Here is a 19,125-nt window from a genome sequence, read left to right as displayed (position 1 = left end):
GGGTTTGTGTTTGAATCCTGACTTCCCTTGGTGGCTCAGATGGTAAGGAGTCTGCCCACAGTGAACGATACCTGGGTTTGATCCCTGGGTTGGGAAGATCCCTGGGAGGAGGAAATGGCAACCCACTCCAGTACTCTTGCCTGGAAAATCCCATGGACAGAGGAGCCTGGCAGGCTACTGTCCATGGGGTTGCAAAGAGTCGGACACAACTGAGCAACTTCACTTTCTTTTCTGTGTATTAACCAAGTGACTTCAGGCATGTTTGAGCCTCAGTTTCCTCATCTGTAACATGGGGATCATACTTCAATATTCCTCATAGAGGATATATATATATATATTTTTTTTAATGAGGATTAAAGAGTGAAATGCTCTAGGCAAAGCTGTTCACAATGGCTTTGCTCAGTAAGTGGTGCTGTTATCACTGATGGGAGGAACTGGACCAGCGAAGATCAAGGCAAGCATGTAACGTTTGGAGAGAGTGACTTAGGAAAGGAGGCTGATGCTTTTCTCTCACTTAAGTGGCTGCCAGAGGTCAGGAGCCACAGTGTTCTGCAGCCATCCTGGTTGTACTCCAGGCATCATTTCTTGAATGTGGTCTGTGATGTCTCAGCTTGTCGCTCAGCCCGCATTTACCAAAGGCTTACTGTGTGTCGAGTCTTTGGTAAGTTTGGAGAACTACAGGATGACATGGTTATCCCAGTGTGGGTACCACCGGCCTGAGCCAGCTCCCTGGCTGCAGGATTGCCGAGCCTAGGGCTTGGTGCTGAGCGAGTTACTTCCTCTTTCACAAATACTCTGTACCCTTCTCACTCGAAATGCAAGCTTGCTTGCATGCGTGCCAAGTTGCTTCAGTCATGTCCGACTATTTGCAACCCCATGGACTGTGACCCACCAGGCTCCTCTGTCCATAGACTTCTCCAGGCAAGAATACTGGAGTCGGTTGTCATGCCGTCCTTGAGGGAATCTTCTTGACCCAGGGATTGAACCTGCGTCTCACGTCTCCTGCATTGGCAGGCGGATTCTTTACCATTAGCACCACTTGGGAAGCCCAAATGCAAGCATGGACCTCCACGATGTTTAAAACCAAACCAAATAAAGGAAGCAAATTCTCTTTCCTTTATTCCTGAGATATCTACCAGAGTCACCTTCTCTGCCTACCCTCTCATTAGCTGCCTTCTTTCTTCTCTTCTTAATCCCTTGTTCAGGATGACTGTAGGAGTAAGACAATAGATCCACCACTCCTCTGAGAGTGCTGGGTCACCAATGACACCCTCACCGCCAAAGCCATCAGCCTTACCGCAGACCACGCTTACGTGCCTCTAGGGCAGTGCTGGCTGGTGGAACCTCCTGTGATGCTGGCGGTGTGCTATTTTCTGTCTCCCAGTACATGGCCACGTATGGCCATGGTATGTTTAAAATGTGGCCAGTGTGACTAAAAAACTGAAATTTTATTTCATCTTGGTTAATTGAAGTGTAAATAGTCACACATGTGGCTTGTGGCTGGTATATAAGGTCAGCTCTAGTTCTTGCCCTATTGCTTCTGTCCATTTCTTTCTGGAATCCCAGTTTTTCTTAACCTTGGAGGCACAGCATTCTTCTGGCTTTCTGTTAGCTCCTCTCACTCCTGTGCCCACTAAAACAGCACCCCCGAAGGGTGTATGTTCACTCTCTGCCCTCTTCTCTTGGGTTCTGAGTGTAAGACATGTGGACGTGACCTCCAGCACTTTCTCTAGCTCTCATTCCTCTTGCTGGCTTCAGACCACTCTTTCCAGCCGAAGCCTGGGGCTGCCACGTGGGTGTTCTGCAGCCAGTCACCTTGAATTGACCGTGACCCTAACTGAAATCACTATCATTTCCACATCCACTAGCCCGCTCCCCTCCCTCTGGCTCTGCTGTTTCCTCTGACAACCGTTGGCCTTTCCTCTCTGGCATCACCGGTGACATGCATCCTTCTCGGTGTCGTTCACTCCCTCACTCTTTTAGAGTCTTCACATTCCTCTTGCACAGCCCTCTGCATTCATTCTCAAGGGCTTGCCCTCTTTTAATGATTCTAAAAGCACATGCTGCTGAAAATTTGCTACATTCAGAAAAACACGAAAAGAAAAGAAAACTTGCCTGTGATCTGAACCACCCGGAGACCCATGTACATTTTTTATTTTTGCGGGGTAGGGGGGGCAGTTGCAACTTCTCACATGTGACCTCTCGTAACCTCTTGCCTGGATTACTGTGGCTCTAAACCCTCAGTGTCTCCCCAGTCTAATCCACTGCTATTTCCCCAGGCATGAGTCTGATCATGTCATTCTTCTATTCCGCTCGTAAATCTCCAGAGGCACCCAGTTGTCTGTTGAATTAAATTTGTCCCCACTGATGAGGCATCACGCCAAGCTGACCTCTGTTTTCCTAGCTTTCAATGGCTCCGTATGGGAAAGGTTACTGACATAACACAACAAGAAACACGCTCAAAACAGGAAGTCATAGTATCAGTTTTGCTTGTGACTATGTACCTGTTTAATTTGGCTTACATTTATTAGTCATTTTTGTTTCCATTCTTTTTTTTCTAGAAAACAAAACTTCAAAGTCATTACCTTTTAGATTGTGGTAGATAGCTGTATTGTACCAAATTTCACTTTTTTCAAAATAAAGAAATGCTTTTTCCCGTATTATCATAGTAACTAAGATAGTTGCTATTTCCGATTCTATGTGTATTTTCTAATTATTCAGCAGAACACCTTATAGGTTTATTTCCTTTCTTGTGCCCTTGGAGAGGACTCATACCCAAAGCTGAGAAACACTGGCACTCTCTGCCCAAGAAACATCATTCCTGCTGACTCTTCATATCTCGAGTCAATTCAAAATGAATCAATAAATGTGGATTGCACTAGAAGAAATGGATTCTTCCATGGGCTGAAGATCTTCTGGATGTTCTTAGAAGTTGGGGTCTTTCTAGCAAATGAAATCTGGTCCCTTGACAGAAGGCCATGTTGTTTGTGTCTTGAGCACCCAGCAGAGTTGACCCTGGCCTGGCCAATGACAGTGACACATATCTCACTTGCTCTCTGAGCACTGGCGTAGCTGTATCCTCATCGATGTTCAGGAGGTTTTGTCCAGGAGAAGAAGGAGGACAACTTCATCGAGTTTTGTTTGGTGGCCTGAAATTTAATCTTGTGCTTATTGCGAATGGATCTAGCCCTTAATGAATTCTGTCCTTGGCTCTATCTTATTTATCTTTTAACAGCTCCCTGGCACATAGTAAGCAATTAATAAATGGTTGCTATTATTAGGATTATGACTAAAGAGAGGTCTCCACAAACAAATTCTTTGTCACTGTCTTTTCTCCTGCTCCAGACTGAGGTTCCCAGCTGCCCATGAATGTCATACACGTTTGCATCTTTGCCTGTGCCATTGTAGGTTCTGCCAAGCATGCCTTTCCATCCTCTTCTCCTCTTATTAAAATCCTATTCACACATTTCAGGCCAGGTGGATGCCTCTTCCTGGCATGAAACTTCCTTCATTGGAGCCGGTTGCCTCTTCCTCTATGCTCTGTGTGGTTTCCATGTACCACTCGCTGCCCTGTGTAGTAAGCTGTTATCTTGTAGTGACTTCAGTTTTTTTACATGTCCATCTCTAAATTCCTCTTTTGAAGGTGGTGGAGACCATTCATAACATTTATGATGCCCACTGTGGTGGCTATCATAGAACCTTGTGTGTAGTTCAGTTAATCCATGTTTGTCTGGATTAAGCTACGATAGAAATTGCAAAGCCACCAGCTCTTCACTGGATATTTTCTGTAAGATTGGAGCGAGGCCCACAAGCCCTAGCTGCACATTCTGGAAACATCCTCACTGTTCCGCTGCTGGGCTCTGGGCCGCTATAGACTTTGGGCTTGGGGGCAAACAAATGACTTGGATGTTGGACTCCAGCCTGTTGAATTCCTTGCTGTATTTGCAGAAATTTCTAAGAATCATAATAATTCTGTTACTATGGTCAAAAGTCAGAGGTTCCTATTTCCTTTTAGGGTCCTGCAAACTACTTTTCTCAAAAATGAAATGATAAAGAGAAGAGGAATGATTCTTATCCATGTAATTCGCCTTTGCTTTTGTGAAAAGGAGAGCCATGAAACAGAAGGTTTCTGAATGCCTTGGTTTCCAAGAATGCTGGAGTGGGTTGCCATGCTCTCCTCCAGGGATTCTTCACCTGTAGGATTGAGCCCAGGTTTCCTGCATTGTAGGCAGATTCTTTACTGTCTGAGCCACCAGAGAAGCCCCTATCTGTAAAATATAGAAGATAATTGTACCGAATTATCTGTAAAATTGTACCCCAAAATCTGTAAAGTTAATATGACCAACCTAAACAGCTATTAAAAAGCAGAGACATTACTTTGACAACAAAGGTCCATCTAGTCAAAGCTATGTTTTTTCTAGTAGTCATGTATGGTTGTGAGGGTTGGACCATAAAGAAAGTTGAGTACTGAAGAATCGATGGTTTTGAGCTGTAGTGTTGGAGAAGACTCTTGAGAATCCCTTGGACTGCAAGGCAATCAAACCAGTCAATCTTAAAGGAAATCAATCCTGAATATTCATTGGAAGGACTGATGCTAAAGCTTAAACTCCAACACTTTGGCCACTTGATGTGAAGAACTGACTCATTGGAAAAGACCCTGACGCTGGGAAAGATTGAAGGCAGGAGAAGAAGGGGATGACAGATGATGAGATAGTTGGATGGCATCACTGACTCGATGGACATGAGTTTGAGCACGCTCCAGGAGTTGGTGATGGACAGGGAAGCCTGGTGTGCTGCAGTCCGTGGGGTTGCAAAGAGTTGGGCACGACTGAGCAACTGAACTGAACTGAAATTGTACCCACAGTCACAAGATCTTGTGAGGGTTAAATGAGTTTATACATATAAAGTGTTCAATAATGTGGCTTTTATTATTATTATTATATATATATATATATATGCTCAATAAATGCTAGAAATTTTTATTTTGTTACTGCTGATGCACTGATGAACTTGTCTAATAAATAATCTTTATGATATTGCCAGCACTAAAGAGATAAATTTTTAAGTTCACCTAAACTACTTTTCAGCCTGAAGAGATTTGAGAAATAGTTCAATAATCTCAAATCTTTTTTTTTCTCTTTTTCTTTTAGTATCAACTTTATAATACTTTATAAATTAATTTTCATATGGAGCCATCCTTGCCTTCCACATCTACATAGCATCGGGTTTATTGTAGAACGTTAACAACTTGGTTGACGTTCACAGTTGATTGTAGGTATTAAATAATAAATGAATTTGTTGTTCAGTCACTAAGTTGTGTCCAACTCTTTGTGACCCCATGGATTACAGCACACCAGGCTTCCCTGTCCTTCACTGTTTCCTGGAGTTTCCTCAGATGAATGTCCATTGAGTCCGAAATGCTATCTAACCATCTTTTCCTCTCTCATCCCCTTTTCCTTCTGCCCTCAATCTTTCCCAGCATCAGAGTCTTTTCCAATGAGTCAGCTCTTCACATCAGGTGGCCAAAGTATTGGAGCTTCAGCTTCCCCATCAGTCCTTCCAATGAATATTCAGGGTTGAATTCGCTTAGGATTGACTGGTTTGATCTCCTTAAAAATAAGTGTGAATGGAAAGGGATAAACCTACTTCTTACTCCTGCAGTGCTATAATTCTTGAGGGCCTAAAATTCCAGTTACATGGTTATTATAAAGCAATGAGTCTAACAATGCTTTTCCTTCTGTCTCACATTTCAAAGGAACATGTGTCCAAAGGGCCTTCTTCTCCCTTGATGATCTTGACATTGTCACTTTACACCCAAGTGCAAAACTGTGACAATACCTCCTGCCCCAGCCGCCAAAAGAAACATAGAAGCGCATCACGGTAGAAAAGGGAGAATGGCCCCTTTGTGGTGACTGGCTTGGAATTATAAAATATTTTTACTTCTCCCGTAGGAGATGGCTCGTGGAAGAGAGGAGACAAACACGACTTTGAAGCTAAGCAAGCGTACTCATCCCTCCAAACAATCACTCTACTGAGGACAGTGAAACCTGAGTTTGAGAAGTTTTCCATGGAGGTGAAAAGTTCTGTTGAGAAGCAAGGGCTCAGTGAGGAGGATTACGTAAGTGCTTGATTAGGAGCCTAGACCTTCAGCATCCCAAAAACAGTTGTCGAATTAAATCAGATGTGATAAAGCATCCCGTTCTGAATCATTCAAAGATTCCTAGGTTCAGGTCTGAATGTCACTGTTGCTCTCTGTGTGTGTGTTTTTTTTTTTTCCTGGCCAACTTTCCTCTCCTCCCCATTGGGCCCCCATCACCCCACCCTTCACTTAAACTTTTCCAACTGCTACAGGAAGAGAAATTGCTTTCTGTACTTTGTGGTCATGCTAAGCAGAGGTCTGGAGACTTCCTTCACCTCTTCTGCTAGCAGCATGTTGGGGGAGAAGACAGATGAAGGATTGCCAAAGTTTGGCATGCCTCACTTTTCCAAAGCTTGGTGGAGAGAGGTATTTTGGGTTTTAGAAGGCTCCTTCTTTTGGCAATCTGTCTTAGCTTCGTGGCCCTCCTGCTTCTCTCGCTTGTGGCCTTGTCGTTGCCTCTTTCCGCTGCTGGCTGTTTCCTACTGGAGTATTCCAGAGCATCCCACTTCATTAGTGTGGTTGTTACTCATGCGTCTTCAAAGATGCACGTTCCAGCTCTGGCTGAAGTCTAGAGCTCAGGCCAGGCTCAGGATTAAGCAGCTGGACTTTTCACTGTGTGATCCAGGGCAAATTCCTCAGTCTCCCTCATTCAGATGAGGGTGGGAGGATCATAGATAATCTAGCTGAAGTCTTTATCACTGTCTGGTCAAAAAGTTGAAACTAAATGAATGGTGCCTCTTTTGTACTATTGCCATAAGCTCATACTCGTCTTTGTAGGAATTTGCTATCCAGTGACATACAAAGGGTCTTATAAACAGATATTAATGTCTTAAATGCCATATATATACATGTATATAACACATCATTTAAAATATCTTTTGATTTTCTAAATCAGCACTGTCTTCTAGATATGTAACGTGAACCACAAGCATAATTTAGTCACATGTGAAAAAGTTAAAATCAGGTGAAATTAATTTTAACAATACATTTTATTTCACATATATAAAAATATTTCAACATTTAATCAGTGCAAATTATGATTGAGATTGTATATATTTTTTCTTATATAAAGTCCAGTATGTATTTTGCCCTTGCATGCTAAATTGTTTCAGTCATGTCTGACTCTTTACAACACTTTGGTCTATAGCCCTCCAGGCTCCTCTGTCCATGGGATTCTACAGGCAGGAGTGCTTGAGTGGGTTGCCATGCCGTCCTCCAGGGGATTTTCCTGACTCAGGGATTGAACTCGCATCTTTATCTTGTGCATTGGCAGGCAGGTTCTTTACCACTAGCATCACCTGGGAAGCCCATTTACCCTTACAGAATATCTTAATTCAGCTAAAGTACTTGACTGGTGGCTGCCATATTGGACATCATGGTCTGAATTATGAAAGAAGTAGGGTTTTTGTAATAGAGAGGGGGCTTCCCAGGTGGCTCAGTGGGTAAAGAATCTGCCTGCAATGCAGGAGATGCAGGAGACCCGGGTTCCATCCGTGGGTTGGGAAAATCCTTCGCTGTACTGACTGCAACACAGTAGTTACATTTGGGAAAGCCACCTCACCTCCCGGGCTTCCCTGGCGGCTCAGATGGTAAAGAATCTGCATGCAATGAGGGAGACCTGGGTTCCATCCCTGGTTTGGGAAGATCTCCTGGAGAAGGGCATGGCAACCCACTTCAGTATTCTTGCTTGGGGAATCCCCATGGACAGAGGGGCCTGGTGGGCTACAGTCCATAGGGTTGCAAAGAGTCAGATATGACTGAAGCGACTTAGCACTCAGTAACAGAGCCCAAGTTTTTTTTTTAGAAACCTATGATAGTTTTGTCATCATCAGAATCCGTTGCCCCAGGAATATGGAAGGACACAAATGGCATCATGATTCCTTTAGTAGTTCTGCCAGAGGTGGTCTGTGTCAATAGTGAAAACATCCAAGTCTTTTACATATGCCATTATAGGTTAGTTTGGTTTACTAAATTCATATTAATTTTCTGCTTCATATTAAAAACTCAAAAATGGTGTCATCTTGTCCAATGACAAATTTTGTCTTCTTCCTGTAGTTGTTGAAGTTCAAATATTTCAGTGTAGGTTGGCCAACATTGATGATATTCAGTGGGTGAAAGTTGGCATTCCAGTGCTCCACCAGGTATATCTTCTTGATCATTAGTTATCCTATGTTCAGAATATTAAATCTTATTTTAATGGTGAAGTGAAAGTGAAAGTTGCTCAGTCATGTCCGACACTTTGCAACCCCATGGACTATACAGTCCATGGAATTCTGCCAGGCCAGAAGACTGGAGTGGGTAGCCTTTCCCTTCTCCAGGGGATCTTCCCAACTCAGGGATTGAACCCAGGTTTCTATTTTAAAGGTAGTCTGGGCAAAATCTTCTTGAAAGTTGTACCTACCACAGAGATCCAGAATATATTCCAATCAAAGACTGCTGCTTTAGAGATTATTTGTAGTTGTAGATTATACCACTGTTTTCCTTTGGTAGTGGGGTCATTAAAACAGATTTTATTTATTTTTTTGATACTTAGCATTGGTGTTTGTTTATTTTTGCCACACCATGCAACATGTGGGATCTTAGTTCCCTGACCAGGGATTGAACCTGTGCCTGATGCATTGGAAGCTCTAGGTCTTAACCACTGGACCACCCTGGACCTTATAAGTAGATAAAAATGGTAATGTAAAGTAGAAATCGGAGCTCCTCCCATGACTTTGTCTTTCTAGCTATGAGTGTTTTAGCTGTGCTCCCTTGAGTGTCATTGCAGATGTTTGTCGGGTTAGTTTAGACAGGTGGTTGTGATGAGTACCGTGAGGGAGGGAGCTATGGGGCCTGACAGAGGTTAGAGCTTGATCTCCTGCAGGAGATACTGGCGGACTAGTAAGACATGGTGGTCTTCATCCTAAGGCTCAGCTCTTTCCTGGGTCTGTTTCTCTTGTTTGTGCTAATGCGTTGTCTCATCTGCTTACTTGGAACTTCTGTTCGTGACATTCGTCACGAGTTTTGCAGTCTTGGCTATTGATCTCAAACCCAGCAGCTTTGGCGGACTCTCTTGATTACTTCTGAATTTTTACTGTGCATTTCCTAAGCAGTCACCTGAACTGGGAATGCTAACAGTTTTGTTTCTTTCTGATTCTTCTTCCTTTAACTATGCTTAAGAGCATACTTAATTACATAAGTATTCTGAATTAAAATTAAGTAAAGTTAATTGAATAAAAACCTTTAAGGATACTGGCTAGGATCCCAGTGCAGTATTGAATATAAGTAGTGGTAGTGGGCGTCCTTGCCTTCTTCTTAACTTTAAAATGAAGAGTGTACCCGGGAGAATATTTTGGCAAGATCTTTCAAAGTTCAAAGGCACATACTTAGCAAATTTGTATCTAGGGATTTATCCTTTAGCGATGTAAAGCCCTTGGAACAATAAAGCAGGTGCTGAAGTATAAGCACTGGCATTATAATTGTACCAAGTATTCACTGCAGCATTATTTGTTATGGCTGAAAACTGGAAACAGTCTAATTAATTGCCCATCAATAAGGGACTATTTATATAAATTAAAACATATGCATGCAATGGGATAGGATGGAATTGTGAAAAATAAGGACAAATCTCTGTGTACTCAGTGGAAAAACCAGCGTGATATGTTAAATGATAACAGCAAAGTACAGAATAGTGTGTAAATAGTAAAAAAAAAAAATGAAGAGCCTATAACACATTTCATATCTGCTCATATCACCATTCAAGTGTGATTTTGGGAAACAGTGGAAGTTCTCTTTTATTTTTATTTGTTGGTGAGTTCTGTTTTGGCAAAATGATGCCCTTTATTAGGATAACTGAGATAAAAATAGCACAGAAAACATCAAGATCCACGTAATGTAGATTAAGGAAAAGACCTGGATACAGATTTTTTTTAAATTGAAGTATAGCTATTTGCAGTGTTATATTATTAATTTCTGATGTACAGCAAAGCGATTCTGTTAAACGTTAATAGAGATTCTGTTATATATGTTATATATATATATACACACACATTCATTTTCATACTATTTTTGATTAAGATTCCACAGGATATTGACTATAATTTCCTGTGCTATAGAGTAGGACGTTGTTGTTTATCCAGCCTATATATAATAGTTTGTATCTACTCATCCCAAACTCCCAGTCCCACTCCCCTATCCCTCCCATGGCAAACACATCTCTGTTCTCTATGACAGGACACACATTTTCATTGTAGGCATTATAAACTGTTTGATATCCCTGATTCCATGTTATGCATATTAGCATTGTGGTTGTCATATTGGCATGTAGTTGGCATCTTTGGAAGGTATGTGATGTCAAAATGCAAAAATTTGAAGCTTTAAAAATGTTATAAGGCTATATTTAAATATTGGAAGGATGGAGATGCAATAAAATAATCATTATAAATTTAAAATAAAATAATTTTATTTTATTTTAAAAATAAATAAAAAATTTTAAATAAAATTATTATTATATATTTTAAACTTACCAAATTTTATTATCAATGTGATTGTTTCTCCCCTCTCTCTTTTTCTCTCTTTCCTTCTCTCTCTCTCCCTCCATCTCCAACTCTTGCCTTCTCTTTTTTTAAAGTGACTTTTTAATTGAGATAAGAGCAAATTTACATGTAGTTTTAAGATGCAATACAGAGATATTCCTTAGATATAGTGCCTAGTTTTCCCAGTTGGTAGCATTTTGGAAAATTTCATGCATGATCACAACCAGGGTATTGACACTGATAACAAGGCACTGATTTGACTCAAATTTTCTCAATTTTATTTGTACTTATGTGTGTATATACACATGTGTTGGTATAAGTTCTGTGCAATTTAATCACCTGTGTAAGTTGAGGTGATTAAATTTTATCAAATACCTTTTCTACATCTGTTGAAGTAATCAGATTTTTTCTTTATTCTCTTATAATGTGGTGAGTTGCATTACCAGGGTTTTCCCCCCAAACCCCAGTTTTATTGAGATATAATTGACATATAACAGTATAAGTCTAAGGAAAACATAAGGATTTGATATTTGTGTATATTGAGAAATGATCACCACAGTAAGTTTAGTTAACACTGAACACCTGGAATAGTTACAAAATTTTTTCTTGTGATGGAAAATACAAAAACTATTCTTTTAGAAACTTTCAAATTTATAATACAGTATTGTTGACTATGGTCATCTTGTATATCACATCTCCAGAATGGATTTATCTTATAATCGGAATTTGTATCATTGGACCTCCTTCATTACTAGAGTTTTTAAATTTTAATAATTGCCACACAACCTGGAATAATATTTCTGCTCTCTCTCTACATCAAGTCTTGAACTCTTCTATTTCCTGGTTCTTATCTTGGAGAATATAATCACAGTTGAACCTATACACGTTTGTCAGGGTGGAGCTTTCCAGGCCATTGGCAGCTTGTAGACTAGCCTTTCTGGGTCAGAAGTTCACTTATGTCTCACTTACCTCTGGTGGGTGGTTGGGTAGGTATATGTGTGATATGATGGAAAATAGGATTGCTCAGGGTTGGGCTGTTGTTGGGGCTTTGGGTGTTGTGTGTACTATAATTGTCTAGTTATTAGCACTTGTATCTTAGGACATTGTCTCCACCATCCCTATGGGTGGTACAATAGTATTTACTTATTTATTTTTTAGCTGCACTGGGCCCTTGTTGTAGAATGTGGGATCTCTAGTTGTGGCATGTGGGTTCTTAGTTGTGGCAAATGAGATCTAGTTTTTTGACCAGGGATTGAACAGGGCCGTCTGCATTGGGAATGTGGATTCTTAACCCCTGGACTGCCAGGGAAGTCCCAATAGTATTTTTAAAGTATATTTGTTCTTTAACTAGTGAATCTGGTGAAAACCTAATCTATTTGATGCATCATGTTTTAATAGGGCCCATTATATTGGGAGACAGTATAGTGTTTAAATGTGCCGGTTTCCTTTTCATAGACCTGGATCTGCCTCTCAGTGTTTTTATTTTGAGCATGTTTCTGAAACTGTGCCTTAGTTTTCTGACTATAAGGTGGAGATAATAATTTTTAACTGACAGGTTAAAAGAAGTTCAGCATTGTATATAAATATTTAAATATATTTAATACAATGCCAGGCACTAATATTCATTGGATGGTAGTCATCATTTCTCTTCCTTTTGCTTTTTATATTCCAGAGCAGTGTAATCCATGTGTTCTGGCACATAGTGTCCTCTTTAGCTCCCCTGCTTATCCTTCAGATGTTAACTCAAGTACCACTTTCTCAGGACATTTTTCCTGATACTCCAGACTAACTCATGCAGTCTGCTCCTCAACATCATAGCCTGCCTCTCTGGTTGTAGCCACATGCCTGTGTGTGATATTTTTAAATTACTTCTGACTTCCTCTACCACACTGGAAGTTCCATGAGAGCTGTTTACTCTTGCCTCCCCCTTACTATATGCTTGGCACTTAGGAAGCAGCCAGTAAGTTATTATTGAACCAGAAGACTTCAGACCCAGCCCTACAGTGGTGAAGACTGAAGCCCTGGGAGGTGAAGTGTGTCCGTGCGCTTTGTGGCTCAGTCGTGTCCAACTGAGCCTGTAGACCGTATAGATCATGACCCTGTAGACCATAGGCCGCCAGGCTCCTCTGTCCATGGTGATTCTCCAGGCATACTGAAGTGGATTGCCATGCCCTCCTCCAGGGGATCTTCCCAACCCAGGGATCAAACCCAGATCTCCCACATTGCAGGCAGATTCTTTACCATCTGAGCCCCCGGGGAAGCCCAGGAGGAGGTGGCTTTCCCAAATGTAACCACTGTATTGTAGTCAGTTTGGCACTGTTGGGTGGTGACAGAGTCCCATGCTTAGACCCTAGCAGACGCATAGTGCCAGGAGCTCAAATCCACTCCTGTTGTGGGAGATGGTATTGGGGGGGTTAGTAGTGGGTTTTTATAGTGGGGATTCTGAAGGCCATCTGAGGGGGCATCAGAAACCTAAAGTTAGCAGTGAAGTCCCATGGGAGAGGCCCCGTAGTATCAGTAGAGCTTCCAGCCTGGCTCAGACAAGTGCTCGCCAACTGTCTGTCTAGCCTTCTCTGGTGGTTTTTATTGGGTTGCCCACATGTGCAGTGGCTCTCACTCAAGGGTGTCTTAATGGAGCTGTTTGGCTTTTGCCACCGAATGGTTTCAATTCTAGAGCACTGGTATTTGGTTTTAGAATGCGCTGTGTGGTGGCCAAGCCCAGATTAGTGGCGTCCCCTGACTCCCAGTCCAGTGACTTTCTTTTTCCACTACATCAGTCTGACCTTTTTAACAACATTGTGCCCAATACGAGGGCAAACCCATGACCCAGAGATTAAGTGTCTCAGACCCTACAAGTGAGCCTGGCAGGCAGCACAGGCAGGAGCGCTTCCTTCCTTTCCTTGCACCCTGCTTGCCCAAATACACACTTTTAAGATATCAGTGTCTCTTTACTCTTTCACACACTTGACAAAGTCTGATCAGGACTTGGTTTTCTCTCCATCTGCTGGGACTTATTTTGCATGTTTTCTTCTGCAGTGTAAACCATCATGTCCTAAGTCATCAGAGGCTGTTTATTGAGCACCCCAGGGAGCATGGCTGTGAACTTGATCCTGGACCATGTAATGGTCCCATCTTGGGTGGGATCTTCATCACCTAAAAATACCTGAGCAAGGATATAAATATCCATGAGCTCTGGGAGCCTACAGAGCCTGCAGTTCCTGTGCCAGCACGGACGTAAAACATCATTCATTTCAGTGTCAGCACTCTAACACACCGATGGCATTTACACAAGTCTGGACAGTTTATCTTGTAGTAGACCAAATGTGGCACATGTGTGAAAATATCCATGTTTCAAGAGAAATGAAAGCAAACACAGTGGAGTGGGTTCACTTAGTTCTCTAATAGGAGGCTCCTTCCAAATTCATTCAACTTTCATGACCTCTTTACGTGGATGACTTAGGGTGCATTAACTCTTTATAATTATGTACAAAATTTTGTATGTAAGTGCACATGTGTATATTTCTCTCAAGAAATAATGTACCCTTCATCTGACTTTTAATGGGATCAATCTCACAAAAAGGCGAGAATCATTGAATTAGACAAGGGGTAGTCAGCATATCATTTGATGTTATTGTCCCAAACCCTGTTTATTCACATGGATAGTCTACAGTGTTGTGTAAGCAGGGCTACATTGAAAAATCACTCCCTTGGAAGAAAGTGAAGAGACACCTAAATGCCCTAATATTTTTTAATCTTATTCTGAAACCATTTGTTTTATTCCTGAGATGGAAGAAGGAGATACTATTCATTTGATCATACTTTCATTCTGGACTAGGGAGTCAGTCTGGTCTTTACACCTACCAGTGTTTTCACATCTTTAAGAGGTAGACTTAAATTTGTCCCAGCTACTATTTCTCAGTTTAGACTGAGCCAGTGTTGGAGACATCTTTTCCCCTCTGGCAGCCACTCTGACTTCTCGGTCCTGTAAATCCCACTCTTGGCTTCGCCCCATTCTCCTATTGTGTTTGGCACTTCTGACACCCATTCACTGGCTGGCCCTTTAACAGTTGGCTCTGCTCTTGGGTGAAGCTCACCCTCTTTCCTTGATGTTGTAGTTGTTTAAATCAAAATAATACATGGATTTCTAGATTGCGTGCAATGAAAAAAGACCAGCACTGAATTAAAAATAAATTCGTAGTACTCTTAAGATAAACATGAGTCTCCCATTCTGCTCTACTCCACTCCTGACACCCATTCTTTTAAGAATTATGGAGGCCATAATTCTTAATGTTTTGACTGGTCCCTGCTGTTTCCCTTTATATTTCTAAACTAGCTTATTTATATTGATGTTTTTAATATTAAATTTTTTGATATTATTTTACAATTTCTTAAAATGGAAAAAGATTTAACTCCTTTATACACTCTTCCTCTACCAATACTACCCATCTTGCCAATGTTTTATGGCATAATTTTTAGTTAAAGGTATAGTCACAGAATAAAATCTGAAGAAAGGCTAAAAAATAGAGCTTTTCTTATTATGACATACATATATGTGTATATAAATATGTGTGTATTTACAACAGAATCGTGTAGTATTCTATGATTAATTATATTTCCTTTCCTATGTAGCTTTTTGTTTTTTCTGGATTTTTGGTTTTTTATTTACTTCCATGTAATTCTCACTATTTCATTCTCATTCCTTCAGTCAAAATTTTAAGAAAATGCTGTTTCCTTTTTTTTTCCTATTGTCTTCCTGCTCTAGTTTAGAGTAACTGCTGCCTTTAATATCAACCTTTAGTTCTCTCCTTTACCAGATCCTTCTTTTTCTTAGATATCACATCTTCTTTGCTGAATTTCAACTTAGTTTTGACGAACAAAGAGAGTATGAGTGGAAAAACTTTTCACACCTTGCATGCAATTAGAAAATATTTTTTATTGTTATATTTAATTGATTACTTATCTGGATATAAAATTGTAGTTTGAAGATTATTTTCTCTTAAAATTTTAGGGTCATCGCTCTATTTTTTTTTTCAGATTTTGGTATTATGATTCTGATTATTTATCTCTTTCATACTATTTTCTTTTTCTCTACTTCTAGAAGTGTTTAGTACTTTCTCTGTATCATTGGTTGAATCAGTTAGGATCTAGTCAGGAAAACAGAGTCTACAGAAGGTATTTCAACAGAAGGAATTTAGTAGGAGAAGCTAACTTTATTTATTTATTTTTTTAATCTTTTTCATTCAGAAGACATTTTCTTTTTTTTTTTTTCATTTATTTTTATTAGTTGGAGGCTAATTACTTTACAACATTGTAGTGGTTTTTGTCATACATTGACATGAATCAGCCATGGATTTACATGTATTCCCCATCCCGATCCCCACCCTCCCCACCTCCCTCTCTACCCGATCCCTCTGGGTCTTCCCAGTGCACCAGGCCCGAGCACTTGTCTCATGCACCCAACCTGGGCTGGTGATCTGTTTCACCCTAGATAATATACATGTTTTGATGCTGTTCTCTTGAAACATCCCACCCTCGCCTTCTCCCACAGAGTCCAAAAGTCTGTTCTGTACATCTGTGTCTCTTTTTCTGTTTTGCATATAGGGTTATCATTACCATCTTTCTAAATTCCATATATATGTGTTAGTATACTGTATTGGTCTATATCTTTCTGGCTTACTTCACTCTGTATAATGGACTCCAGTTTCATCCATCTCATTAGAACTGATTCAAATGAATTCTTTTTAATGGCTGAGTAATATTCCATGGTGTCTATGTACCATAGCTTCCTTATCCATTCGTCTGCTGATGGGCATCTAGGTTGAGAAGCTAACTTTAAAGTATAAGAAAAGCTAAGATGCCAAATAGAAGAGTAAGGCAAGCCAGCGATTAGCAATGGCAAAGAGCCATTACTGCTTCTAGAGCTAGAAAGATCAGAGAAAAGACAGCTTTATCAGGAACCCCAGAGTTAAGGCTGCTCATGAGAGCGAGAAGCAGGGAAGAAGCATAGCCCTGCCAGAGAGGCTATCGGAGGCAAAGAGAGAGGGCGTGCTATCCTGGCTCTTCCCTCCTTTCTGGCTCTTCTACCAGTGCTTCTTGTTGGCCAGATGAACCAAGAATAAGCTGACGGGGAAATGCAGCTTGGACAGATCACCCTTCTATGATATAGAACAGAGCAAACAGATGTAGGGAGGGGAATGAGTTGGAGATCTAATAGGCAGACAGTTGGCTCACTGGTGTTCTGAAATTTCACAATGGTGAGTTTTGGTGTGGGTCTTTATAAATCTGTGCTAATCACTATGTTTGCTCTTTCTGAAAAATTTTAAAGTTGGATGTCAGGTCTCCTCAGTTGATTCTCTAATTTTCTCTTTTATTTTTCAACTCTGCCAGTTTCTTTTATTTTCTGAGATGGCCACAAATTTATCTTCCAATCTATTGAATTATTAATTTTTGCTATCAAAATTTTAATTTACAAGACCTCGTTTTCATTCTGAATGCCAATACACTGACCTTGTTTCCTGGATGCAATATCTTTTTTTTCCTGAGTATACCCTTTCATCAGTTCGAGAATATACTTCTTTCACATTTTAACTTATCTAAAGTTGGGATTCATTTTATAATTGGTGGGCTGTCACAATTTTTTCTGTCTAAGGGCAGAAGGAAGGCATAGGAGAAGGAACTGGCAACCCACTCCAGTGTTCTTGCCTGGAGAATCCCAGGGACAGAGGAGCCTGGTGGGCTGCCATCTATGGGGTTGCACAGACTCGGACACTGCTGAAGCAACTTAGCAGCAGCAGCAGTAGCAGCAAGGGCACATAAAACAAAGGTGCTTCTTGTAATTGCAGGCATTTCATATTTATTGATATTTTTAAAAGTTTTATTTCCTGCATTGCCCATTTCTTTCAAGTTCTTTTTAAAATATTAATTTTGAATTCTTTCTATGTTATAAGCTTTTCTTAAACTGTTGGTAATCCTTATCTAAGTTCTGTGTGCATGGGAACTTGTCTAGTGGTAGATTTTAAAGTAGGGTAATAAGATGTCAAGTTGGTGTTTTCAAAAGGTCATCTCAACTATGATTATGTGGAGGTTGTTTCTCTTAGGCTGGTCAGTTTCAATAAATAATTGTTCTCTGAATATCTTCTTGAGAGTCTTAAGGCTGCCCTACATTCTGGCAGCCTAGAAAGGGGGGACTCTCACCTTTAGGACTGAGGACTTTTCACTTATACCTCAGTTTTCAGCTGTGATTATACCCTCCTGGTAGACATTCTTTGCATCAACATTTGGGAGTGGGGGATCTGACATTTAAGTGTTCTTTGTACAGATTTTCAGCTAATCCCAGTATTTCCCACCCCATTGCATCCCTGCCTCCAGAGGTAACTAGTGTCTCCAGTTCTAGAACCTCTAGACTGGAGTTCTTTGCTTCTTGTTGGAGTTCCCTGTCATGCTCCCCCACACACTTGGATTTAGGGTTCTCAGGTCTGTTGCGTTACTTACCCCTTTTCAACTTTCAAAATTTTGTCAACTCTCCTCATCCACTGTTTCCTTCCTATATTCTTTGAACTTGTAAATTTACATCTTAAAAATGTCATCATCATTTTAGTGGGGATTTTGTAGGGAATGTATGGTTAAATGGTTGTGACTACCAGAAATGTCTCTAGATTGTTGAATTTCAACACCATGCAAGGAGGCAGAGATGGTGGTGCCATCCTATTTATTTTTGGAAGTAGTGGTAGTTGTGATAATCTCATTATACTCAAAGCAAAGAAGGGAGGGGAAAAGAGAGAGTGTGTTTCTTTTGGTCCAGAATGCCCTTGCTCCTTTAGAATAGTTTCTCTTCAAGTGGCTACTTAATCCTGGTTTATTAGCTCAGTGCTTACTTTCTTACCCTCACAGTTATGCCTGTGCTCTCTGATTCTTGAAAAGCAACTATACAGAGGCAATATACATTAACAATACCACATACTCACTAAGAAAGGGGCTGTTCTTTTCCAGTTTTGTCCTACTGATGTAGGAAGACTTCATTTTACTTTGTGTCCAGGGCTGTTTCCTCTAATACAGCTCTTGTGCCAGTTTCATTTGAAAAAGGAACATAGATAAGAATGTTGTCTAGGAATCCTGATGCCAGCACAAGTAGAAGTCTAGGTTTTAAAGTAGATTTTTAAAAAGCTAAGTTGGCTGACTTTTAAAGTTAAGAAATGGGATATTTACGTAAAATAACTTGTTTTTGTCCTGGTGGGTTATTTGCAACTTATCATGATGCAGTGGTAGCAGTTTTACATCTTTCGTAGAATCAGAAAAAAAGTTGAAAACATTGGAAGACGTAGACTTGTTTAGAGGGTTCCGACTTGGGATTCAGTCATCTTCCAATGCAGCCTTGGGTAGTAGAGACCATGTCCTCTGTACAGAATATGTTGGGCTTAGACCTGGTGGCTTAGACGGAAAAGAATCAGCCTGCAATGCGGGAGACCTGGGTTC

General features: G+C 40.6%; 1 protein-coding gene across 2 annotated transcripts in view; it reads left to right on the top strand.

Moving 5' to 3' along the window:
- NPR3 (natriuretic peptide receptor 3) overlaps positions 1 to 19,125 on the top strand; it is a 72,238-nt gene that overhangs the window by 18,970 nt on the left and 34,143 nt on the right. For both annotated transcript variants that reach the window (XM_043887102.1, XM_043887103.1), the window contains exon 3: positions 5,952 to 6,118. In XM_043887102.1, coding sequence (XP_043743037.1) covers positions 5,952 to 6,118 — 167 coding nt within the window. The remainder of the gene's footprint in view (positions 1 to 5,951; positions 6,119 to 19,125) is intronic.

The sequence above is a fragment of the Cervus elaphus genome, chromosome 25 (genome assembly GCF_910594005.1).
Source record: "Cervus elaphus chromosome 25, mCerEla1.1, whole genome shotgun sequence".
Lineage (NCBI taxonomy): Eukaryota > Metazoa > Chordata > Mammalia > Artiodactyla > Cervidae > Cervus > Cervus elaphus.
Note: the sequence above shows the minus strand (reverse complement) of the source record. Positions and strands in the feature narration are given on the sequence as shown.